The sequence below is a fragment of the Bacillus rossius genome, chromosome 1, assembly GCF_032445375.1.
Source record: "Bacillus rossius redtenbacheri isolate Brsri chromosome 1, Brsri_v3, whole genome shotgun sequence".
Lineage (NCBI taxonomy): Eukaryota > Metazoa > Arthropoda > Insecta > Phasmatodea > Bacillidae > Bacillus > Bacillus rossius.
The window spans coordinates 237,027,051-237,055,041 of NC_086330.1; the positions used below are offsets into that span (position 1 = coordinate 237,027,051).

General features: G+C 35.7%; 1 protein-coding gene across 6 annotated transcripts in view; it reads left to right on the plus strand.

Moving 5' to 3' along the window:
• LOC134527383 (putative ATP-dependent RNA helicase TDRD12) overlaps window positions 1-27,991 on the plus strand; it is a 393,271-nt gene that overhangs the window by 202,364 nt on the left and 162,916 nt on the right. For all 6 annotated transcript variants that reach the window (XM_063360027.1, XM_063360029.1, XM_063360028.1 and 3 more), the window contains 3 exons: window positions 5,003-5,173; window positions 5,268-5,426; window positions 7,690-7,839. In XM_063360027.1, the coding sequence (XP_063216097.1) occupies window positions 5,003-5,173; window positions 5,268-5,426; window positions 7,690-7,839 (480 nt within the window). The remainder of the gene's footprint in view (window positions 1-5,002; window positions 5,174-5,267; window positions 5,427-7,689; window positions 7,840-27,991) is intronic.

A 27,991-nucleotide genomic window follows, 5' to 3' on the forward strand; every position in this document is an offset into this window, starting at 1 on the left:
CTTTGTTGTTATGCATGCCTGCTTATAATAACCTAGTTTGGAACAGAAATGCCAAACCGTATCTTGATGTCTGCAACCCTGTGGATTATGCCCTACATTGCCAGCAGGATTGCGACTGCTCTGTTGCTGGTTTACTTCTTGTCACCCATCTGTTGGGTCTGCTGACCGGTAAATTTCTATTTTAGAAGGCATTTTGGTTTTCGGATGTGTGCCAATGGTTTAATGCATTCTTGTGCGTCCTTAACACACACATTCCCTCCCCCCCCCTTCCCTTCTAAGTCATTCACTGTTTCACACGAATCGTGCACAAATCTACTTGCTGGTTCCGCTGCTATAGCTAAGTCCATTGCAGCTTTATAGGATTATTTGACCTTGGAAAAATTTTATACTGAACTGTTCTATTTCTTATCCCACAGATTAAGCATCCCATATAAATAGCATTCTTTCATGTAATTGCAAAGGTTAGAGAGCCGCCGCATATCTGCTACTTACTCTGCAATAGATTCGGCTTCCAACTGATCCCGCTTATGAAATTTATGTGTGTCCACTATTTCACTGGGCATGGGGTCATAATGATTAGTCAACAGCCCTAAACCTCCAAAATTGTTACTTCTTGGATTGCTTGGTGATACCAGTGATGTTACTAGGTTATATAGCTCAGTGCCACATACTGTGAAAAAAATTGCCTTTTGTTCCTTTTTGTCCTTAACTCTGTTTGCCACAAAATGATATGTAGATGCTCAGTATACATTTTCCACTCATCTCTTCCTGACACAAATTCACCAAACGAATTAAACATAACCATTAGTTGCTTTTAACTACCTATAATTATGTCCAACTACTATTTTAATTCCTCAACTAGTTACCTCATGAAATTGTGCACCTTAGTTTCCCTTAGGGATGGTCGGGTACCCGAAATTTCGGGCAGTGTTTCGGGTATCAAGTATACCCGAAATTCCGGGCGGGTATTTCAGTGCCCGAAAATATCGGGCACCTTGGAAAACGGCAATACCGCACGGCGCAAGTAAACAAAGCTTCTTTTTTTTTGGAACGCGCGGCAGCTGCAGGAACATGCCACGCCGCCGCCGTCCCGGCACCAGCCGGTGAAGTGAGTGTGTGTGAGAGATAAGATAAAGAAGGTGCCCGGTCAGCAAGTGTGTTTGTGGGAGGGGGAGACAGAGATAAGAGAGTGAGCCCTGCAGCAAGCGGAAGTGGTCAAGGTCAACATTTACCGTTACTCTCGCTGGCTGACACGATGCAGGTGGTCGCCCGCCTCTCTCTCTCTCTCTCACACACACACACACACACACACAAGCGCGCGCACGCACGGCGGATGCTCACTGCTCAATAGTCACAAAGTAGTGTTCAAGGCCGGTGGAGCTGCTTGCTGTGCGCGAGAAGGATTATAAGCTGACTTTAATTACACACATTGTAGTTGCGTGGCATTTGCAGAAAGTGGTTGTGAATTGTTTCTATTTAATTCATGTCATTATTTTACCAAAATGGATACCAGTGGAAGTGTAGGTCAAACAATCAACAGTGACAATGAACCTTCAAGCAGTTACCCAAACACAATTTAGTTAATAAGCACTTTATTTCCAAGATTAATATGCACTCTATTTTTTAGTTTAATGTTTAACTTTCATATCAGTGGGGTATAGTAAATAAATAAAAACAGTTCAGGTTTGTCAATGCAAACTTAAGTACGACTATTTTATGTTCAAAATTTATTTCATCAACTGATTTTGATGCCCGACCGAGATTGCCCGAGCCCGAAAATTTTGGAAAATTACCCGCCCGAGCCCGCCCGAAGTCAAATTTCTCTGCCCGACCATGCCTAGTTTCCCTTGTCGCTAATGTTATATTTTGCCTTCTCCTGTATACATTACTACCAAACAGCACATCAATAACTTTATCTGCATTACTCTTGTTCCCGCCAGTTCACATTCATAACGACTGCACAACACATCACAACAGGTCTTCGGCAAAGAGTACTCCAGTGGAGTTGTTGGGAACATAAGAAAGATCGATAACTATATTAAAGAGTAAGGGTGACAGGGTACCACCTTGTGAAACACCAGAACTGGCTTTATAGGGTAAAGAGCTGCAATTGTTAATGAATACAAAACAACTTCTATTTTTGAGATAGATGGAGAACCATTTAACAAAATTGACACTTTGAACAAAATTATATAATTTGCCAAGAAGAATTGCATGGTTAACAGTTTCAAAAGCTTTTGCTTATTCAAAATAGCAGGCATCAAACTAACCTCTATTAGTAACTTTATTGAAAATAGGATTAAGAATGGTAATAAGATTAGTAACAGTGGTCATTCCTATTCTAAATCCCTCTGATAGGTAATTTGTTTTTTAAAAGGAAGTTTAAAATTATAAAAATTGTTTTTTCAAAATTTTTTTGCCATGATCTTTGTCTCTTCATCAAGACAGTTCTTCAATTCCGTGCAAACTGCCACAATTTTACTTCTATTAATCAGTCAAAAGTCTAGGAACAAATTTTCGCACTCACTTGTCTCATTGGAAAATTATCAGTTAAATTGCTTTGCATGGACCCATAAAAGATGTTCAATTCTTTGGTAAGCTCTCGAATAGTTAATTGCCTGCTCGTTTTTATGTGTTTTTGAGTTTTAAGGATGTCTCGACCATTGCTCGTCTTCAACAGACTCATTTCTGCTTTTAAATCGCTCATACTACTTGTAACCAATCTTCTGTGTTACCATATTATCATCATACATTGATTTTAATTTTTCATGGCTTCTTTGGCACTTTTTTTGCAACATAAAACAAAACTTAATGTTAACACGTTCGAAATCCTTGATTTGCAACAGATGTGACAAACACTTCACTCTGCTGGATCTGGAAGCCGACTGAAAATTCACGACTTGTTCTAACTTGATACTATCTCAATGGATCTGGCTATCAGACTTATTACCATATTTACCCGCATATGGTTTCATATTTTATCCTGATTTTTAGTGTAAACAAATGTAGTGCATTTCTTATGTGAATTTATAACTTTAGGTAAAAAAAAATTATAACTGCGGTGTCTCTTCAGTATGTATGTAAATACTCTCCTGTGTTGGATTTTAATAATTATGTTACAATTAAGTGTAAGTTGTTTAGTTAAAATATCTGAGGAGTGTGTGAAAAGCACTATGAATGGCGCCATTGTGCTACGTCTGCCCGGCCGCCGCGCCAGTCACCCAGCTGGCGCCAGCAAGTGACGTGACGTGACTCGTGGGCTGGCATTAGACTGGAGAAGGGGATATCTAAAAATAAACCAGCCAGTTTCCAGTTTGTGTGCGTGCATTCTGAGAGAACGTGTGGCCATGTAGTGGTGCGACGCCCCCCCCCCCCCCCCCCTTTTTTTTCCACTTATAAATGTCCCTGAATTTGTTTTGAAGCTGCAATTGTGACCCAACATAATGGTTTTTTGCATGAGATTCCTCAGCTTTATAATCAACATTTCATGAAAAAAACGACAGCCATCATTGGTGCTTTGAAAGCCACACTCAAAGCTGGGCTTTTTATGTTCTTCAGCTCCCTCATCTTGCTAGTTTTTATAAAAGAAACTAACAAGAAAGGGTAGCTTGCTGCCTTTTTTTCTATTCTGGAGAGGACTTGTTTAAAAAAAATACAATAGCCGGGAAGGGGAAGGGATACATGGCTGTCTTTTGTTATTAGGAGGGCTGGCCTCACTCCATTCTACACAGTAATAAAGCAGCACAGAAAGCAGATATAAAGAGGGTTGAGGGTTAACACCAGTGCCATATTTCTTACGCACCAATAAGTTGAGACAAGCAACAAAGACTTCACATGTACTCTACTGTAGACAGATATATGGTGCAACTCTTACCTGAGGGCAACCCTTACAGGGAGAGAGTTGTATTTTTACTACCCAAATTAAAGCTGCGATGACCCATATGCAGGGGCGACTCTTCTGCGGGTAAATACAGTACTTTTAGTAGAAGTATTTTGTGATCACACCTCGTAAGACCTTTCCCTGTGAATGTTTTAAATGCCTGTTTCTTTGGCAAGCTGATCTGGGATGATGGTTGGATTTAAGCTGCCTCTTAGAAGCATGCAATGTATGATTTGACTTTTTTGCGTTGGTTGTGGAAATGATTAATGAAGGGAATATCTCAGGCACGTGTGGGTTTGATAGTGTGCCCCAAATTCTTAAGGGGCTGGTTCTAATCCATATAGCAATATCTAATAGATGTAACTGGTACATTCACAGTGCTGTGATATGATGGATCTGAACAGAATTCATTAAGATATTGTGTATTGTTTCTTTGCTGTGGAGGAATAAGTTGGAGAGAGATTTATATTGTCTGTACTGATTACATGCAATAATAATATACAGTTTCAGTTTTTAATGTCAGTGTGTTCTTTGCTGGCATTTACTTGAAAAAAGTTGTTATTGCTTTTGAGAGAATTCAAGTTGTTTGGTTGTAGCAATTTTAAATGCATGGAGACAGGATAAATGTTGCAAATAATTTTTGTAGATGTGAAATTGAAAGGCACATAAAAGTTTTGTTTAAATGTCAGTGTGGGTATACATTAATATGAGGAAGAAAACACATTTTTGATCAATTAATATGAATCAGAAATAGTCTCTAATTTCTTATTAAGTATTATCACTCTACCACTAAAATAGTTTAAATAGTGGTTCATATTATCTACATGCACTCATTATTGAAGATGCAAGCTAAATTATGTTTAGTGAATTAAGGGAAAGGTTTGCACAACTGGTTGAGCTTCCTTGGGGAGATGCCCATGGCGTGACTAGGACATACTAGGGGAGATGATACCGCGGTGGTTCTCCATTGCCTTGCTCAGTGTGGGGGTAAAGGGACACAGCACCCAGTCCTGGACCCAGGACTACCGGTCCACCAGCCAGAAGCTCTAAAAACCAAGCAAACAGGCCACACTGACAGTTCAGTGTTGTGTTTATTTTTGAGTGTGCACGTGTTTGTTTCAGGCTATGGAGAAGCTTAACTTCAAGACTGCATTCAACATCCAGTTGCATGCTTGGGCAGCCATCATGGAAGGGCGCAATACCTTTGTGGTGGGCCCCGCTAACTCTGGGAAGACCCTGTCATATGTTTTGCCTCTGCTGAGTAAGTGTATGTCTGGGACTGCTTTCCAAGAGGTCAGTCTTGTTTTAACTTGCTTGAAATTTTAATTTTGTGGCTTCATACTGCGTGTGGATAAATGCTTGATGAGGATCTTCGTTTGGTTTGTAGGTGAAGACGGGCAACGCGCCTAATGTTCTGGTGCTGTGCCCTGGCTACGAGACTGCTCGCTTTGTGTACTATGTGTGCTCAAAAATTTTGCAGCTAGCAGGAATTTGCCACGTGGACATAGTCTTGACTCATGGAGGTGGTGCTGAAACCGAGGTGATGGTAAGTCTTAGGTTCTGCAGTGAACACTCTTTTGTTCTTCCTCAAATGTTCTGTTTTTACTTCTTTTTTTCCAAGGCGATATAGTTGAAGACCATTGAAGAAAAGTGGTTGACATCTAACAAATATGCAGAAAATCAGAATGAAATAAACAATTATTTTTTTATGTGAATTCTGTTAGAATTGTGGCATATCCATTATAGTTTTTTGTAAGTAGTATGTTGAAGTTCATAATTTTATTTTACCTAAGTATTGTTTAAAATGGAAACTCATGCATTCTGGTGTGAGTTTTATGTTTGTATATGTATGAATAATGCATATCCATGTGTATGTGATAGATTTTCATATGTATATGCCAGTATGTTCCAGAAATGACATTTGTAAATTTTTACTGAATTTCATGAGTAGCTTCAATTTAAAATTTTATGGAAAAAGTTTCTCAAAAACATGCATGATAAATTAGTTCTGAATGTTGATAATTTGTTCAGTTTTTTATTTGATTTAGTGATTATTCCTCATTGGTTGCCCAAAGGCACAGAGTGTAATTTTTTTTTTACTGTGACAAAAAATTTTTCTTGGAAGGTTCGTAATTATTACATGATCTTCACATACATAATGCAGAAGACAAAGACAAAACTCAGCAGTATCTGCCTGGCAAGAAGATCTCAGGTTTAGCTTGGTTTCAACCACCCGGTATTACCTGGCTTTTGTCGGTTTTGCCCTTATCCTGGGCCACATCATGTGCCGTCTTCACTCTATAGCCCCAAACTTGAGCGCAGAATAAACTAACATATTTATTCAAATTAAAAGTATGAGCAAAAATATACTAAATTTAATAAATGTAGTTATAGAACTTATAGTTATAGAAGTTATATACTCTGTCTTAAACTTTAGTGGTAAATTTAATACCTGCATATATTGTTTTTCATATATATTTCTGTATCAGTTTACAATATCACAATGAATTTGGAGTTACAAACACTCTGCGACACAGTGTGTACAACTACTTTAAACAGTCTGGTCTGATCTCTTTAAAATAATTACAAAAATCTTAAGTCCATCCTCAAAGTGGGCAGATGAGTTTTACCAACGCAGCGATGCGTAAGCATGCTCTTACGGCTCGTAACACAGTCTGTCTCAGGCCTTGATGTAAATTTGGTACAAGTCTTACGCACGTGAAACCATGCTCCGAATGTAACTTCATACTAATGTACCCAAATGACTGAAACCTTAAAAACAAAAACAGACACTGCAAAGTTACTCATGGTCTCAATCGACAAGGCTTTCGTCTCTTATAAATTTCACCTACACGATCATAATTTGGTCCAACGAAAATTTGGTGCATAGGGACAAAAGCCAATGTGTATTAGGTACTTGTAAGTTCCTCTGCATTTGTCATACCTTAAGGCATGCATCTTGATTTGCATGCACTCGCCTTATGCCACGCGCCCACAACTCCAGACTCGCGAGAGACGCAATAAAGCCCATAAATGGACCACGCTGTTGTTTCCACCAGACATCAGCACCACAGCTAGTGTTCAGCACCAAAGTAGTTCATACTTTACGTAAACTTAAGAAAACGCAAACACTCCACTTGTTATTTATGGCCATAGTCCGGCCCACGGAAGCCCAAACTCACCCGCAATGCTCACATGTCAGCACCCAGCTGTATATTCCCCACACCACAGTTCCTGTGTGTTACCGCCCACTAGCACCATGGTCAAGTTCAGGTGTTTCTCCGCAACTACCCAACGATCACACTTTCTAACCTATACCTATACTATGTTTAAAATATGTTTACTAAAAATAGGTAGCCATTATTATTATTATTAATTTATAAAATATAGTTAATACAAAAGCACGAAAATAGCATCTATTTATTTTACTCCTGGTGGAAAAATTCTCAGAGTTTATTAATCACATACCGACTTGACTTGACAACATAATAGTCTCCATGAAATTGTAAATTAAGTCTCATTTCAAAAATAAATTATAACATCCAAAAAGAAAAAAGCCAATATTTTTTGAACCTCTAAACTAACAAATTTAACATTAAAAAAAAAAAAGGATTTTACAACCTAATGACTAAAATTAATTAAAATTTGTGTACCTACCACAAAAATTTCGTACCAGAATGGGGACTGGTGGGTATGCCACAAATTAAAGTGATAACAATTAATCACTGTCATTATTTTTGGTATATTTTTCATTCTGATTTCCAAGCCTCAGTGAATGTGCTCTCTACTTTACCTATTTTTATTTTCAGACACAGTTACTGAATGGGTGTCACATCCTTATTTCAACACCTCGCTGTTGGTTGCGGCTGTACCAGCGCTCACAGCTGCTCACCAACCTCAGCCGCTTGTATTACCTTGTGCTGGAAGATGCTGATGAACTGTTTAGCAAGTTTCCAGAGGTGAGGTTTGTCTTAAAAAATTATTATAGCTCTATTATTCTGAATTTCATGTGTTAAATATAATTTATCTTCTGGCCAGCACGTAATAATTATTCTAATTTAATTTTTAAAAAAATTATTGAGGTGTTGCATTGAAAACAAAATATGATTTTAATGTTTCTTCTTTTGATTTATAGCAGTTTGTATAGATAAGTCTAATGAAATATATATGTACAAAATATATACTGTATGTTTATAATGTTGTCGATGTCAATGAGTTGTATAATTTTTGGATTGGCGGGTTTTCTACTGGTAACCTACTTGTAAGTATTCATATATATTTGTATAATGATAACATTTGTTTTAAAATTTAAAATACACCTCTTAACTCTTTAACTGTGTAATTCAACTTACGTAGCTTAAGTTAATAAAACATAGCTTACTTACGGCACGCAACTTTTGTGGAGTGGGGTGTTTTCCAACGCTGTGATGCATGTCTGTAGTTGAACTAATTTTTATTGACTGCTGCCATCTGTAAAATCGATACCTTAAAAAGTGATATGTTTTTTTTCCTCCATAGAAATGTGTATTTTAATACTGTGTGTTAGTATTTTTATGTGTTGTTATTCTGGCCAGCAAATCCTGACTGCTCAACACTAACAACGGCATCGGGAAGGGGAAAAGTTTGACACAGAAAGAATGTTGTGATAATTTAATTGTTGTGTCAGATTCAGAGTTGGACTGTATTGAATCAGAAAACAAAAAAGATTTCAGTAACCGTGGAAATTCAAGTGAAAGTGACAGCAGGAGGAAGTGTTTATTAATGTTGAAAGGTCTCCCATGCAGTGCTCTGACTGGTGAGGGACATGAAAACAAGCGTGTGAGTGCAAATGAATGGCTGATGGACAGAAAAATATAAATGTTAGCCTTTACAAAATCTACTTTACATATTTCATTGAATACTGTCCCCACTGATGATGCTGCCGTAGCCTGTTTTTAAAAGTTTTTTCCAAAGTCTATTTTTTGGTTTGGTAGCGGGACTAATAAATTGTAATGCATCACAATTCTACAAAAAAAAATCAAATGACAATGTCTCTTCTCATTCTTGATACCATCACTGGAAAGAATATATGTCTGAAGCCATACAGGCAATGACAGCTATTGAAGTAGACACAGGTTTGTGTCGCAACAACTCAATAGAGTAATATTTTTGAGAAATATCCTGGCTAAATTAAACACCAAATTGTTGCAACAATGGATACCAAATTCTCAGATCATTTTTGCACTTTGCTGACAATACTAAAGAGCTTCATAAATCACGCTCTAATTACGACCTTCAAAATTCACTCAATCATAGACGCTGTGAAAGAAATGTACCTGCAAGAATTTGAACGAGGGTGCAGATTACTAGTTGATGAAACAATGCTACTCTTCAGAGGAAGGCCTTAGTTAATTCAATCAGTACATGCCATCAAAACTTTCAACCAAGTAGAGGGTAAAACTGTGGTCACTGCGACAGTGATCATAGCTTGGGGTTGGGTCAGAGCCGTTTTATGAGAATGCGAGGCCTGGGGCAACAATATTCCGAGGCCCCCCCCCCCCTTTTTTTTATTGTAGTGATAATTTTCAGATATGAAAAACTCATATTTGCATTGACATGTATGTATGTAATAACTAACATAAAAAAGGACAAGAAGTACCATAATGAAATGCAGCCTCTATTCGCAGAAATATGAAACATATTTATGCAGGAAAAACAAAATAATGTATAACAACAAATTTTCTAGTTGAAATGGAGTAATATTTCATAGCCAACGCCCACCCCCAATATTCCTATGTTCATTTACGAAAGTCTTAAATCGTTCTCAAATATTTACACAATTTTATGAGTTGCAGATCCCGACCAATCAAAATTACATATTTATTAACTCACTTTGCAAATAACTTCTTCCTTGCCTTTTTAGCAGCAAACAAGTTAATGAGTCCATCAAATGAAATGCTGTTCACAAGATCATGTTCTGTAGAAATCACTGCTAACGAGTTTAATCTCTCTTGTGACATGGTAGATCGGAATTGATATTTCAGAACTGACAGTTTTGAAAATGATCTTTCACTTTCACCGTTTGTGATTGGTAGTGTCAAATACAAGCGCAGAGCTATTGCTACATTTGGAAATACATCAATTATATCACTGTTATATAAGTGCTGCAAAACCTTTTGTGGCGTGCATGATGTAACACTGTCTTCAACTTGTTGCTCTCTGAGAAATGATGATAAGTGTAATAATTCATTTGTAATAACAGGCTGCAGATCCTTTCTGTATTTTCTGACCAACTCGGTAGCACTAGATTTGAGTTCGTCTTCACTTGCTGTAGTTAAGTTACAAAGAAACCCAAATGTTGAGGCAATATATTTGTAGGAAGCAGCTCTCTTCTCCAGTTCCATGCGGAGCTTATCAGCAATGCATAGAAATGTGGAAATTCTGAAATTCTCGCGGGATGTTACAACAGTTGAAAGTTCGTCTTTTCCATTCAAAAACTTTTTATTTTTGGAAGATCTAGCATCAACAAAAGTTTGTAACACATGGTTGCTTAGTTGTGTTGCTTTAACTTCAATTTATTTAAAATTATTTCGCAAATCGGAAACAAAATCTTTCAAAGAATTCATCAGTTGATGACCAGTTATGACATCGAGTCCAGGCTTCTGTAGATGCTTGGTTACTGCACCGAATCTTTCCATAATGTCGTACCAAAATACGGTCATAAAAGCAAATTCTAAATATTGCATTTTCTTCATTAGGGAGTTCTCTTCCATCCTTGTGACTTGCGTATCATTTTTGTCGTTGAACATATTATTAAATGCACAGAAAATCTCATCATAATGAATGACGAGAGTTTTCAATGCATCTTCTCTGCATGACCACCTTGTTTCCGACAAGCTCTTGACAGTGATTTTTGGCTTTCCGCTATTTCCTGTGCTTTCCGAAATAACTCCTTCAAGAACTGACCACCTGTGAGTGGAAGCAGCGAAAAATGAGTACAACTTTTTTAAAAACAGAAACAGTTTTGTTGCATGAATACATTCACCAATGCTGTTTTTTCCTACTAAGTTTACTGAATGTGCTGCACATGGAACATTTAATGTGCGCTTGCAGGCCCTCGTATTTTCCTGAAATGTTGGCTGCATTATCATAGCTCTGACCTCGGCAATCCAGGATATCAATGGTGTTGTCTTTTAGAGTACAGGTTACAACTTCACTTAAATTTCTTCCTGTGTGGCTGTAAATTGGAATGAAACACAAAACCTTTCCATAATGTTACCGTTAAGGCAGTATCTAAATACAAAAGATAACTGATTTGTATGGGAAACATCAGGTGTAGAATGAACTATCAGTGAATAATATTTGGCCTGTCTAATCTCATTTAGCATGTGTTTCCGAACTTCGTTGCCCATTAGCTCAATTAATTCTTCACATATATCAGAAGAAAGATACGATACATGACCTTTTCCTTTGTTCCCATGTATCCTTAAATGTTCCTGTAAAAAAGGATCAAACTGAGCAAGGAGTTCCGAAATTCCTAGGTAATTACCATTACGAGGTGATCCAAGCATCTGATTATCACCACGAAAAGGAAGACCACGACTGCACAAAAATTTTACAACTGCCACTACTCTAATAAGAACATTCTTCCAGTAATTTGTCTCAGTCACTTGTGCATCTAAATGTGATGAAATTGACATTTTCTTATTTTTTCTTGAAACCCATTTTAAAGAACATGCTTTGTGTTCAATACTGTTTTCATGCTCCCTCAATTTTTCTTCTGTTTTCTTCCAATTAGAAAAATCATTTACAAATTTTGATAGTTTACAATTACTGAAAAGTTTGCACGCAAAGCAAAACACATTTCCCAGACATTTAGAGTACAATAACCATTTTCTCTCCTGTCTCTCTCTATTTTCAAGAACTCTCACAAAAGCAGATGATGTTAGTTTACGAGTACATTTTGGATATTGCCTAGCAGAAGCTGTGTAGTCTCCATCATTATTACTAAAAAAAAGTCCGGCCCCTTATCAACACAATAACTAATCATTTCGTCAGTGATATTGCCAGGCCATGCCGCAGGATCTTGCTGGATTTCTTCTATTAACACTGCACTATCAAACTCTACACTTCTTTCAGTCCTAGCACAGTTTCTAGAAGTTATGGGAATTTCTGAAGTTGTGTTAATGAGATTACCATTATCTATTTTAGTTACTTCTGTGTTTTCTTTAACTTTATCAGAGCTTGAAAGTGGTAAAGTCAAAGGCAACTTACCATCACAATCACATGGTTCTAGTGTTTGAGGAGGTTCATGGACCGGCGTCGATGTCGGTGACTTCCTCAGTAGTTACAAATAAAACCATACAAGTTACAGCACGGTCCGGTTTTATTGTGGAATCATGCTTTACAAAATTAATAAATAAATAGGTATCTAAATTTAAAGACAAGTTATTATTACGCCATATATAAAATGGGAATTCACTTTAAATAATGATATATTTTTTGATAAAATTTGAGGCCCCCTTGAATGTGAGGCCCGGGGAAAATGCCCCTTTTGCCCCCCCCCCACCCCACTAGACGCGGCCCTGGGTTGGGTGAGCTTTGAAAGTTCACAAAGAATTCTGTAGTGTGATGAATTTATTTTCAAAGACACTTCCTCAGAGAAAATGACATGGGGCTGGTGCAGTGTTGACAGATTGTAAATGTCAATGTCTCGTACCAAGGAGCGAAAATTCTCGTACAAGACACAAAAAATCTCGTACACAATGGTATTGTAAAAGCGAAAGTTTAAATGTGTTTCTACAATATTTTTATATACTTGACATTGGAGTTACAAGCCTAACAAATCTAAACTAAACAATTTTCACAATCCTATGATTACATAAGTAAAACATTATTAACAACAATTTTCACAACAATACAATTATTCCTGACATTCACTCTTTTTGCATTATTTTTTTCGTAAAAAATATTCAGTTTTTTTTTAAATTTTCGTTAATTTAACATACAAAAATACTCTAAATTGTGAGTTAGGGGTTGTGCATTTAACATTATTCTGACTGGGTCATTTCCTGTGCTAGACAAATAGAGGTTGGCACCTGCTAATAAAAAACAAATACTATCTTTTATTCGGCGTCACCGTGTTGCCAGCCAAAAAAAAAAGTCAATGCTGTCGGGCAGGAACTTCACTTAATGGTATTAAGTTACAAAAGAAATGTAATACTCTTGTTTTGTCAGAACGATACAATAAAACTAATATATCTTACTAGAACCCGGGTAAAAAAAAACCAACATTGATAGTGATCTTCAAAATTCTCGTACAAAAGCGTACGTGATCCAACTTTACCTCGTACAACGTACACAGGTTCTAAATTCTCGTACAAATACGAGAATTCTCGTACGTCTGGCAACACTGGGCTGGTGGCACAGTTAGAACTAACAGGTATGGCATGCCAGCTGAATGTAAGCCCAGTGTCTGCAAACTGAAGTAAGGGGACGCACCAAAATGTTACCTAAACAAAGAGGAAGGAATGAATGATTGCGTGCTTTTTGCAAGATACTGGCAGAGTTAGTTTATTGCCTACTGTACCTCGCTACGCTGACAGAAGTGAGAGTAAGGGTAAAACTAACTGTTGATGGGTACTTAACAAAGTGTGAATGAAAATTGGTATTAGAATACAATAAAAACATAAATGTTGTTGACCATTTTGATCAACTGTCATCATCCTACTGCTATTATCAATAAAACAGACAGTGGTATCTTGTATTGTGGCCCTTCATGGTTGAGGCAGTGCTCATGATGGGAAAATTGCCTACAATTTATCACACAATACTAAAATTTCAGCAAGAATATTCTATCACCAAAATAAGAAAGGCAGTATCTGTGCTGATTGTTGTGCCACTTACCTCACTGAATGAGTGCCATTTTATTGGACTACAAGTTGACAAAAACCAGAAGCCGAATTGCATTGTATACTCCTTGTCTTACGAGTGCAAAATGGAAGGTAAAGGAAATGGTCATTGCAATAATACCATTTACATTAAAACCCCGTTTTTACTTATGCTCACAGTTCCTCGGATTGCATTTGTACAATTGCTACCTTTGTAAAATCGGGGGTGGCCCATTTTGATCCCCCTTCCCCCAAATAATAATATTGTTGTTTTACTTTTTGAACCAAAGTAATCTGGTATTATTTGTATGTATTTGGTCTTAATAAATAAAATACCATTATTGCAACTGAAAAAATAACTCCCGGCCGCAGCGTGCGAACATGGAATACTCCTAGCGAGGCCACGGTGGCACGCAGCTCACGCCCGCCTGTCCTCCTCTGCGCTGCGGCTGGTCTCGGCTGCTTGCATCTCTCCCGTAGCAAACATTATAAAATACTACTGTGTGATCGTTCCTGCCTTTCATACACACTGTTATTCCTACAATCACAGGAATAGTGACTTCTTCCAGTTGTGAACAGCATTTGGAATGCTAAAACTAATAAATCGTCGTATTTTTATAGGCCTACACATTTGAGACATTTCTCACATAAAGTAGACAAGAAACCATGTATTCGGCCTACTTTCCCTCTTATTTTGCCACCACTGATACTTTTCTCCTCCCCTCTTTTATTGATTCTGCCCAAGGACACACCAGTGTCCAATCTTTACGAGAGAGATAGAGGGGTGAAAAAAGCAACAGAAGTACTACTGGTTAGACAAGACTAGGCCAGGGCCTAGTTGATATGCTGGAAAAATTTCCTGACTTGCATTTCTACATCCAGTGGCTGCATTGGTAGACCATATAGATTTTTCTGTTAGCACACAATTTAGTGACGCTAACACATGATAAAACAATTGACACTTCCAGAGACGTATGTTTTGGTCAATAAAGCTGCTAAACAACCCAGTAAACATTGTAGTTATATTCAGTTTGGATGAATCTATAAATTCTTCTATTATTTAAATGCACACTAAATAATCACGCAAATAACTCAAGACCAAACAAATGTAATGACAAACAAATTCAGAAACCAGTGAAATTTTTTAAAGCCATTTGGAATTATTTGTCTGTCTAGCAAGTTGAAAAGAGCGTAATTGGAAAACTGCTTGTCGTGCCTACGAACTGCGTCGCTTATACCATTTTATTTTTGAGCGCTGTTCACAGCGTAGTTGAAAAACCACACTCCGTACCTACAAAAAGCGTCACTTATACCATTTTTGAGCGCTGTGTACTCGCAAACCACCCTAGCGGATGTGAGGAATGCGGTGAATAGCCGTAGGGGGAGGAAGTTTTTATCAATAGTTTTTCTTTCTTTGCTCATGCTGCACTCAGTTGCAGTTGCTATACGTCACGTGCTGTAAATGTCTGGATGTGGAGGGAAAGGTGATTATAATTCATTAGCTGTAAAATAAGTATTTTTACGGCCCTGCTAAATTTGTACATCCAAGAAATTTCAAAGTTTGTGATTTTCCAGCACAACTACTGCTGTGTGGCTAATAAACAAAGTGGACCTAGTCCACAGTTTTTATTTTTTATTTTTAGTTTTAATGTCTGATGCCATAATAACTTACATAGTAAGGAAAGCTTCACTATAAAGAACATGAAGGGACCAAAAAATAGTTGAGTTTGTTATACTGAAGTTCTTTATACTGAAACATAAGCATTGTTATAAATATGTATACCGATAAACACATGAAACACCTTAAGTGTACTAAGGTTCAGTATCTCAGTCTTTAGTCTATGGCCGCTTGAAGAACCTGTTCACATACTCTCTGCTGATGCTTTGTCTATGGTCAGGAGACACATTGTAGGCAGAGCTGCCAACCTCAAATCACACCCATCAGTAATGACAATTATGTATATGGAAAAAGTACATGTAAATCATGCACGATAAATTTTTCCTGAGGAATTATGACACACACAAGATAAAATAAGGACAATAATATGCAAAAAAAAAAAAAATGAAAAATGTAGGCCTATGCATATGAATACAATGATAATTAATGAATCAAAGAAAAAAAAAAACTATTTGAACAATACAATCATCTGAATATGTAAGAAATGTCAATAATTTTACAGGAAATTTTCTACCTTCAATTCAAAGTATGCAAAGTTATACTTTTGAACAATTGTCTTTTTATTTGCTTCTTTTATCCTGGTTGTATAAGAATTGTCTTATAAACAAACAACAGAACTTGTAAACAATAACTCTGCGTTAGTTACTTTCGTTTCTTCAGATGTAGCGAAAAAACTACGATATGGATTTATTGCTTGTCATGACTATAAAATATTCCACATGTTTCTTTAATTCAATGTGCCCTCTAGAGCCATCCCTTCCAACGTGTGCAATCGAAAAGTCACACGTGCATACATTACAAAACACATGGTGTTCCAAAACATTTGAAGACGACAAGCATCGTCATTCTTTTGAATAGTTAGGTCTTAGGTCGAAAGTTTTGATGAATTGCGTTATTTTTTTTCTCCCCCATATACACTTTTGTTCTGTCACACGCTTCATTTCTACAACCGGCACTGAAGAACACAACACTATTGAAAAACGTAAAAAATTTCACGCCTGTAGACACGACAAAAACACTATGGACTGTGATGAAAAAAATGACTTTAAAAAAATAAATTAAAACACAGGTTAGCCAAAGTACCGTACAAAAATTATCGTAATGTAAGTAGCCAAAAAACGAAAAATCCGAGAATATGTACTAGTTTTATCGTACAACGGACGTAATACCATTCCAATATTATTTCAAAACACGAGAATTAATCTACTAATTTTGATAGTACGTGCGCACACATACTAGTTCTGTTATTGTTTTTGTTTACGTACACGCTGTTACATTTGAATAAGAAAATTAAAAATAAAGACCAAGGTTTTTGGATGGTAATTTTTTTCATAATTTGCCTCAAGGTTGTTCGTTCAAGTGAATATTTTTGTTTCACGAAGAAACGGACCGTCGTAAAATTTGTTAAGATGAAATAAAATTCAAGGTTATTATATACGTTTTTGGCGGGACCAAACAATGAGTTCGGTTAAGTGAAGTGTTCGTTTAACTGAAGTTCGTTGTACTGGTGCTTTCCATTTATAATCGGTAAATATGGCCTTTTTCATGGGCCTAAAAACATTCTTTTTACGGGTTATTGACCATATGACAGTGGGTGGTGTTTTGGCTTTGGTCGCTGGCATTGAGTTTGGCTGTTGGGAGTTGGCGGGGGGAGGGGGGGGGTGTAAATGTTAACAATTTCTTACGCAGAAAGTTGTACTAGGAGAGAGATTGTTAAGAGAGGGGAGACAAGCTGGTTTGTATCTCTGGGAGAGATGAGCTTTAGCCTTGCAGAATGTCAACGGGGGGAGCCAGCCTGACCGTACAAGTTTTGCATGTGTCCACTTATGTCATGGAAGATACCACTGCCACATTTTCAATGAGAATGTTAAATGATTTTTGTTCTTATTAAACAAAATTGTGATTATTAAAACCCTCACACAATATAAGATGTGCATAAAAATAATTTTTATGACCTTTCATTATGATTTGTTCAAATTGTACTGGTTATTTATATTTTGGTGTCAAAATTTCCGATATTTCGACGGTTCTTGGGAATGTATTCATAAAATTGTAAAATCTGGGTTGTAGTGTACTTGTGCAAGAACTGCAGTGATCATCCTTTTTTATATGCCCTACTTTTGGCAGTTCCGCACTGTAAAAAATTGCAAAAATGCCTGTAATGTAAATACAAATATGTTTACCTTTTAAATATAATAATTTAAATTAAAAAAGTGGGCATTTATAATAACTTTTAGTAATTGGTAAATTAATTTTGATTGGATACTGTGTTAGAAATAAGGTGCTAAAAATTATTTTTTGTAATATTTTTATGTGTTTTATATTATATCTGGATATAGACATATCTATAACAATTATTGAACACTCAATACATCATCTAATAAGTTTTTAAATATTTTTTATATTGCTTTATATGTTTTAAATGACACCAAATATTTGTTATTGAACTATACTTTTTCGTTATTTTTGTATTATCTTGGCTCTTTTGACCTTGACGTAAGAATTACAGTATGTTCTGTGCATGATAAAAACAAAACTGGCAGAACAAAAACTGCTATTGCTCTAAAACAACTGCATTGCTCGGAAATGCATTTAAATTGACAATATAACTTCTGATATGGAATCCCGCAATCGCGCACAAACTTAGTGTACAAATGGTTGAGATACCATTGTCCTCTTGGCTCTTGGTGGGGCCACCAGTTATACAAAAAAGGCTTCACTGAGGCCTACGCTGCCACCTGTGGTCGAAATCTTCTAATCAACTACATAATCCAAATAATATTCCTCAGCACAGCCTGAACTACAGGCGTGAAATTCTCCTTAACTCACATTATAATATTATATTTGAACCATCACCCAAACGGTACCGTCTCTGACAACTTCCAAGCGATGGCCTAACCATGGCGACAGACAATTCCATTTTCTTCCCTACTGGAAGGAGTTCAAGTCGTAGGCCAATCACAGAGTACCTTACAATTCCAGCCAATAATAATACACTATCATAGTGAAAACGGACCATGTTTCCTTGCGATATTCGTCAAACTATATTATTTTCATGGGACAAATCAAGAGTCCTTGTTCCCATGCTATTATTGTTATTATATCATCGAAATGTTCTACAACCTTCTAGAATCATCTCTGTATCTAGGCATTAGAAAAAAAATAGCTAATCATACCTACAAAATATGTGAAATACATTAATATTTAACCAACATGTAAAAACATAGGTAAAAATAACTTTCTGCGGTTTTATCAAACCATGCCAGAACATGAAATTATTGACTATCTGTCTAATGAACTAAATCTGTCCCAAGTCAAAGTGACAAAAACTTGAACAAAATACAACTCTTACGCACGTTGCTGTCCTTGAGGAAGACTTCAAACAGGATTATCAACATAGTAATCTGGCCTAGCGGTTGTCTCAATAACCCCTACTATGGGAAACTCCATCCAGAGAAAATAGCTAACATCATAATCACCACAGAGTAGCCTGTCATTACCAATAGACAAGCATCTATTCCTTCCACCGACAGCGAGACTGCATCTTCTTCAATCCACATGCCAGTAGGAGCATCCCAATTATAATTCCGTGCAGCCAAACACTAAGGAGTGGATAATGTCATATCAAAACGTCAGAATACTCAGAACAAAATCTAATGTATTTTATGACAATTTCATCTCCAAATTTGAAATCATCTGTCTCACTGAAACCTGGTTCAATGAATTCAGTATAGATTCTCATCATTTCATAGATCACTATGCAATTTTCAGAAATGACAGGAATCCACAACTCACAAACAAGATAAGAGGTGGAGGTGTTTTGATTGCTATAAATAAACCTAAACTCACATCAGCAAAACCCATATATAATTATGACTCCCCTAACATTGAAGCTGTATGATTAAAAATCATAATTTCAGCATCCAAATCTCTAACACTTGGTTATATTAACTGCCCCCCTGATTTGACTGCAAATGCCTACTTTGAATATTTCGAGACCTTACAAGACAAACTTGTTTCATGTTAATGATACTTGGTGATTTCAACGTTCCTGATGTTGCTTGGGCTAACACTCTTACTGATAACATTGTACATACTCACATAAATTTTGCTACTAGCCTCGGGTTAACCCAGTGCAATAAAATTCAATCATCAAAAAATCTTATAGATAGTTGTTTTTCAAATATTTCCCAATGTGCTGTAACTCATGCGAATGATGTGCTTATCAAAGAATACCTGTATCATCCTGCTTTAAATATTAATATTATAATAGACAGTTTCTTGTGCAAAAACAAATCAGATTCTGTGTTTTGAAATTACAAAAACGGTAATTTTCTTGCTCTCTACAATTCTATTAAAAATCATGACGGTCCAGTTCTCATCAATATTCTGACGTGAATGATCTTGCTGAACAAATTTATAATTGTATATGCAAAAAAATTAATATAATTATACCAGCTTCAACGAAAAAGGCAGCCAAATATCCTCTTTGGTTTTCAAAACAGTTAATCCATGCACTGAAATCCAAGAAACACTTTCACAAATCATACAGAAGAACCAACAGCATGTATATTACGCTCAATTTTCTCATCACTGTAAACAAGTAAAAATTTTAATCAAGTGTGATCAGTGGCGTAGCCAGGATTTGTGTATGGGGGGTGTTAAGAAGCATGCGGCCCCTCCTCCCCCCCCCCCCCCCCCGTATTAAAGCCGGGGGCCCGGGGGTCCTCCCCCGGGAAAATTTGGATTTTAAGGTGTAAAATAGTGCTATTTTAGCAGTTTTCGGTACTTAAATTTAAATATTGTATTCGTAAAATTTTTTATTAATTTTAATATGAAATTTGTTTGAGTGATGAATAGGAAATTAAGTAAAGATTTGGTGCTAAGGGTGGGGGGGGGGGGGGGGGGTTTGAACCCCTAAACCCCCATTGGTCTGACTTCAAATAACTCGAATACTTAGACCCATTCTAGTGACTTTATAAAAAAAAATGAATCATTTAAGGTTAAGTTTAGGGCGCCAGCAGTTTCTAAGAAACTACAGTTATTTAAATTTTTATATTAATTAAAACAAATAAAATGGTGTGAATTATTTGACTTAAAAAATATGAATGACGTAATATTAGTATAGTAAAGTTGAAACTATTGTTTATTACTTTTCAGTGTCATTCAAGTTAAGATAAAAGTGATACACATAAGTTACGTTATATCAGTGAAATTTCGTCAAACACATTAAACCGCTTTTGTTAAATGTTTTCAATTATAAAATTAATTGTTTATAAAGTGAATTAATTTACATTATCATGTTTATACAATAGGTAGAGCAGGGTATTTCGTGGTAGTATCGATAGATTTATAAATTATATGAAACAATTTGGTTCAATAGTTACTCAATTTAGTTTTACAAGAGACATCTCAACATTATGGTATTCGAAGAAACCTTGTGTTCAAAATGATTTTAAAGATTTAAATATTCTGGGGTTTGTTCTAAAAAGGTTCGTGAATTTTACAAGATTTCCCTAAGAACGATGCGACCAACCTGTAATATTAGTTCTGGGTATTAGAACTATCTAGGCGGGTCATTTCACGCCAAATCATACAGCAAAATTTATTTGTAAACCACCCATCTCAGAATTCGATGAAACTTGGTGTACTTTTTCTAGGTATCATTTTATGATCACATACAAATTTTTATAACATTTAGTCTAACCGTTTCTGAGCTACAGGCACTTAAAGCTGGGCCTGCTTGTAGTAAAATGTGTATTTCCTGAAACCAACTAGACTGATAGTTTTTCTCATTTTTTTCCCTCGTAATCACATTTATGCACTTATTTAGCTGAAAATTTTGTAGTCTACTAAGAATTTAATGCAGATCCTGTTTTTGTATTGCAATTAGTGTTTTAATATCACCTTAAGTGTCAAAATTTACTTCAAAGTTAAGAAAAATAATTTTTTGGTAATTTTACAGGCAGTATGAAAATCCTGTACAACTTTTTTTGGTCATAAGATAACCTCACTAAACCATATACCATTGCAAAGAGGAGACAATTTTCTACAAGATGGTGGAAAAAAACTAGTGGGCTTTTGAGTTTCCATTTCTTTGATGAGGTAAAACCCTCAACTTTTACAATTTTTTGGTACTTTGTTACTATAATTTCAAATTCAGTCCTAAAATATTGGCACATCTGCTACGTTTAATTTTTACACTTATATTTAACAAAACTTAACAATGAATAAATTATTTTAATAGGCTTACTTGTGTAATTGCCAAGAGAAATTACAATTAAAATCTTAATACATACAACTTCACACCACTACATGTGTGACAACAGTACTAACAACAAAACAACAAGACCTGTGAATCCATCAGGAAGTTTCAGAGGCCTAGAAGTTACGTTATTATATAGAACTTGAAATTTACATGACGATAATTCCATTTAATCGTTATGTACCAGCATTTAATGTTTGGTTTTAGATACACACGTGTATAAAATAATTTATTAGTAACTTTGTAATTACTGAAACTCTTTTAGATTAAAAATAGTAAATACATAATTATTCATTTTAACTCACTCTTATTTTACAATTTTGAGGACTTCAGTGATTCCCACTTACATCAATTTTTTGTGCGTGGAAAAATTGAGTGTGTAGAGTTGTCCTTGCATTGTTGTGGTTTCCAGAGGTTCAATCACACACAAGATGTGTTCAGGGCACACACAACATTTGTCCATTTTTTCTGGCCAGAAAAATGTTTTACTAGGTCCATGAGGGTGCATGAATTGAATGTTATAATCTCCTTCTTCTTCATTTATCTCTTGAACTACACCAATCCACCATTTTCGTTCATAAACACAAGCAACATAACACTGAAGTTTTGGCAACTCCTTGGTGGGCACTGATTATCTGCTGTGAATATTTTGTATCTGAGGGAAATTTCTGAGTCCAGACTTGTTTTCTTTGTTATTATTTCATTTGCTGATACTGGTTTGAAATAATGAAAGCTCTTCATTCCAGTAATGGTTTTCCCAGTTGCAAAGCATTTTTCAAGAAATACTCTGCATCTGTTGATTTCTTCTTCACCAAGGAAAAAGAAAGAAATGCATGAGAACTGACTCCTACAAAAGTTAAACATATGCTCAACAGTTATTTGGTCATCTTGTAGACTTTGCAGATTACTTCTTGTAACTGTCCTCTTCACAGAACCCCCCATTACATCACATGCTGTTTTTGCATGACTTGTAGCATAATGTCCAACATGCGTCAAGCCCAAAATCTTCAAGATGACAGCACAAATTAATCATACTTTTAAAGTTTTTGTACTGGGCACTGTAACCGTCTGTAATGTACTCAACAAATTTCACTGAAGGTAGCCTACTTTTTACGAATCGAGTAACTTTTTCTTGAATTGTGTAGACAAATGAAACATCATGATTGAGGTCATCTAAAAAAAAACATAATGATGTTTCTTTAAGGTTTTGATCTTCATTTTTTGAGTAAATAACTAGTGGATGGAGAGTGCAGCTTAAATGGTTCCAATGATATGACTGGACCTCATTTTGTAATGTGAAATTATAATTTTCTGCAAAGTCCATGAAAATTAAAGCTTCATCACAACCAAGATTTTCTTTTCTGTGCTTTACATAAGTAGTCTGACTTTTTGAAATGAAAGAATGAGGAATGAGAGCATCTAACTTTTTGATTGTAAGGTCAATGAACTCGTTAAGAGGGATCATAATATTTTGGAGTTTCATATGGCCATCACTAACCCACTGAGAATATTTAACTTCATCATCATCATATGCTTCAAAAATGTCTTTCAAATATGTAGTTAAATTATTTTTGTCTGGACATCTGTCACATTGCCTTAGCATACATTCCCTCCTACTTCTGCTACATACAACCATGTCCATCATAGCATGTACATCCTCCTTGGGATGAAGTTTCATAGCAATAGCAAGAAGGTCCATATTTTGGTTTATTGTACACACACATACAACATGGGTGCCTGGTGACCCAGCTAAAACACACCACTTGGGTCTAAGTGTGCAAAATTTAGAAAAACCTATCTTCATATCTGGATTTTTTTTTGTTTGAATGTGTTGTACAATTCATCAAGGTTACATAAGATAAGTCTTTTCTGTTTGTATTCATTCTTTGTAATACTAATTTTGTCTTTTGCACCTGGAAGGATATATGAATACTCATCATCTTGATAGAAATTTTCCATGGAAGTGATGATTTCTAGAGTAATTTGTCAACCTTCCTTTGGTTCGGGGACTGCGAAAATTCCTTTTTTCTCAGCCAGTATACGTACTTTTCTCACCATGTATTCAGAAACATGGAATTTTTCTGCTACAGTCTTACATGACCATGATGTTGGTGCAATTGTCAATATTTGAATTTTTTCCCTATTACTCAAATTAGTTCCTAATTTCTCCTCCATGAAGTTAATCAACTTTTCAAGTTCTTCACAATTTTTCCTAAGCTGTTCTGAAACTGTGTGGCATGTTTTATCAACAATTAAACCCTTGTCTCCCTCTTTTGCCTGTATTACATGTTCCAGTTTTTCCTGTAAGCAAGTGCTTACTTGCTTTACCTTTCTTGCAATGTACCCTGAATTTGAATGTGAAGGAACTGATTTAAGTTTTATGGGTGTTACATCCAGTACTTTTAAGGATTCATTAAGTTTATCCTTTTGCACTAACCTTGAAGCCAAATTGTAAGTCCTCATCTTCCTGTTCTGTTTCTGATATTTCCCTGCTCTCTTCTTTTGCCTCAGCTTCTTCAGTTAATGCTTTTCTACAATTACTACATAGTAAATTGCCAGGGATTAAGTGGATGCCTCTACTTTTTTCCAAATCCTTCGCTTTTGTTAAGGAAATCTTTCGTAAGTTTTTTTTTTGTTTCTAATAGGAGTCGAATGTCTGTGAAAAGGTTCACAGCATGCTTTCTGATTGTTAACAACCACCCTTATATAAAAATTATTTGTGTAGTTTATTGATTCCATAACAAATTTTTTCAATCATTTTTAATAAAAATTATTCATTATTTAAATAAAAAAACTATTTAAAATAAAACTATAAAAAAATTTGAAAAAAATTCTATTAAAAATTATTAACTTTGGAAATAATTATTCATTTTAAAAGTTATCAAGAAAAAAAATAAAATTACACGTTTTTTATCTAAAATTTGTTACAATAAATCTTTTTTGTTAATTAATTAAAATTTCATTCTCAATAAAAAAAACTCACATTCGTTGCGTATTATTTTACAGTATTTTTTATTTTATTTTATTTTTTTTTCAGAAAAATGCCACATCTTCGAGGAAGAGCCAGAAATATTGGTCGACGTACTCCGAACGCGCAATTGGTCCATGATCGTCGAATAAATAGAACAGATGAAGAACACTCGGCGGATAATGCAAATCTGAGAGATCAAGTTGCATCTACACGTGCGAATGAAAATTCAGTACAACGCACTCGACGTCTTCGTGCTAATGCAGTAAGACAACGAGAGGCACGTCAACAAGCGACGGATGCACATAGAGAACGTAACCAACGCCGGATGCAAAATGATCGAGCATTGACAAGAGCATCACTCAATCGCCTTGCGTTTGAATATGATCCTGAAATCAACTATTCGTCACATGCATTAATCTCGTTTGATAGTATGGACAAAAAGTGTCAACATTGTCATGCTTTCAAGTACAAAGGTGAATCAGCTGGTTTATGTTGCGCATCTGGAAAAATTTCACTGCCATCGCTAAATCCACCACCGGAACCTTTAAAAAAACTTTTAGCTGGCACCACATCTCAATCGAAATTGTTTTTGCGAAAAATTCGTAAATTCAATTCATGCTTCCAAATGACATCATTTGGAGCAACAAAAATTGTTCATAATGAAGATGGTCGTAATTTCGAATCTACATTCAAAATTCAAGGTCAAGTGTACCACCAAATTGGTTCGATTTTTTCTTTTTTTTCCTAACCTAAATTAAAACTAAGTGTGTTTGGGAGGGGTCTGGATTAGGGACAGACTCTAAGTGCGTCTCAGGCCGAAGCCTATACGCTCTAATCATGCAGGGGTTAGCCATGCGGGAGAGGGTGCATGCATCGTGTGCTAGGAGGGGATTGGGCAGCCATGGCAGCGATTGGCACCATGACTAACTCCCCTCACTGACTATTCTAGACTAAAACTAGATAAGTTGGGCCCAGGTAAAACCTGCATAGACACAGGGAAAACCCTGGGCACTTACATGCGGGATGCAAAATTTCATGCATTAATTACATTCGAGTTGGCTACGGGAATAGAAGGATGGCTCAGGAAGAAGAGTTGGAAGAGTAGAAAATATCTACTAAGCAAGGGCGGGCACTTGGACATTTTTGTCCGCATTTGGGGGTTTGGGCATGACTGGTTTTTAGGGGGCGACTTTCGTCGTTTCCCGCCAGGCTGCCTGCCAGCCAGCCAGATGAGCTGAAAGAAAAGAAAAGGTACATCTTACAACTATAAGTTATATGACCGCAGCTCCCAGGTTGCCCCAGTTGCCACGGTCATGTATGCCCGACACATTGTGCTGCCAGCCTGGGCATGTCAATCATTGGCTAGTTATAATATATTTTCTTTTAGAAAGATTTGCTACCCATATCTGTGTTGCGAATAACTGGATAATCTCAACTGAAAAGAAATATTTAGTGTGAACAATATGTTTTGTAAAATATCTCTTAAAATGTCTTTTGATTTACGGAACTGGACTTGTCTTTATCCTAAAAACACGCAATTAAAAACATTGTACGTATTTTAAATTTAATTTTTTATATTACAGAAATAATATGCCTACTGCCAAATTATACTTCAGTGTAAAAGTAACGAAAAAAAGCGTACCCGTATATATTCGTTACTGTAACAATCAGTACTCGTTACTATCGTATCGTTTCTCGTTACTTTTGATACCGCATAACTTGCAATGAATCGAGTTGTATTGCGTACGCGTACAGTATGACGTCGCGTAAATAATAATAAAGAGAATTTATACAATTAACAATATTTGATAATTAACAGTTTTTGTTAACCACGAAACAATTAAATCTCATTAGAGCGGCTTTATTATATTATCTATTTTAAGATAATTTAAAATAACGTGAAAATTCGCGATAATAAAATACAAAAACATACATATTTTTAATTTGTAAAAAATACTTTCTTACGTGGTTTCTGTTCCAATCTCAAACTTTGTCTACACACACAATACCTTTAATAAACAGTAAAAAAAAAACTTGGACGACTAATTTCCAAATTCATCGAATATGCGCGCGCATGCGTGAAACATACGAAAAATGCGAGTAACGAAATGCAGCCGTGTGTAACGTTTCGTTACTCGTATATAGACGGTGCACCCATTACTCAATAACGAATACATACGGTTTGCTACAGCTGTAGTTCATGAATACAAAATTATCTACACTAATGGAGTTCTTTAAATCAATTTTGTTTGGGCAAAGGCAGAAAGTTAGTGATAATGTTTCTGTCATCAATCAAGGTCTATATAACCAGGTCATTTCATCCCGCTATTTTGTTGTTATTGGTCAATCGCGTATGACGTACATGCCAGACAACATTACCGCGGTAATTCAAAATTTACACATGACTAAAAGGCCCGTGCTCAAATTTTCGTACTTCTTGTGTAATGTTGGCAGACATGATGTATGTGCGGCCTGCTGTTCTTGTTATACGTTCAACAGCACTGCGTTATTTAATGCTAATCTGTTAATTTTTTTAATTGCCTTCGAAATAAATAATTACCATTGCTGAAAAATCATATTCAGTGTTATATTTTTACCACAAGATGCTACAGTGTCTATAAGCAATAGCCATTTGTAGTAGTAAACAAAGCTGCTCTGTATATCAATGAGATTTTTTTAGCATAGCAGTTTGTATGATAACAATTATTCTTGAAGATTAGTTGAGCAATAATTGGCTCTGTAAATCTTAAATATCATGTTTCTGTTCGGCAAAATTATCACACTTTTGGCTGTACTTCAGTATAAGCATTAGCTTTTGTTCAAATATGCACATTTCCTTTAGCCGAGTAGCTTGTTTATTGCGTTTTTAAAGTGAAAATGTAATTTGATATATCTAATAACCTACTAATTATGTATAAATTAAATGATTAAATTTATGCTATAATTCTGCAGTGTGGCGACTTCTAAAAAATTGGTTGTCTGTAAAGTCCGTTTACGGACGATAGTTTAACGTGATGTCATAACAAAACATTGATGAAATGATTGCATGCTTTTATGAATAAAATTGAATCATTTTTATTTTCATAATTAAAGAATAAATTCTTGAAATTATACTAGTAATCAGATATTTAAAATGCAAGAATAATTAAACTTTATTGCCGAAATTGTTGTTGTAATAAGCAATGAAAACCACATTAACTTTTCACTTCACTTTATAAACAGTCGACGAAACAGTTCACGTGTACATGACTTGTAATTAATTTTAAAAACTGGCGTTTAGCTATAAAGTTTAAATATAATTATGAACAAGTTTTCATATAAATAAACT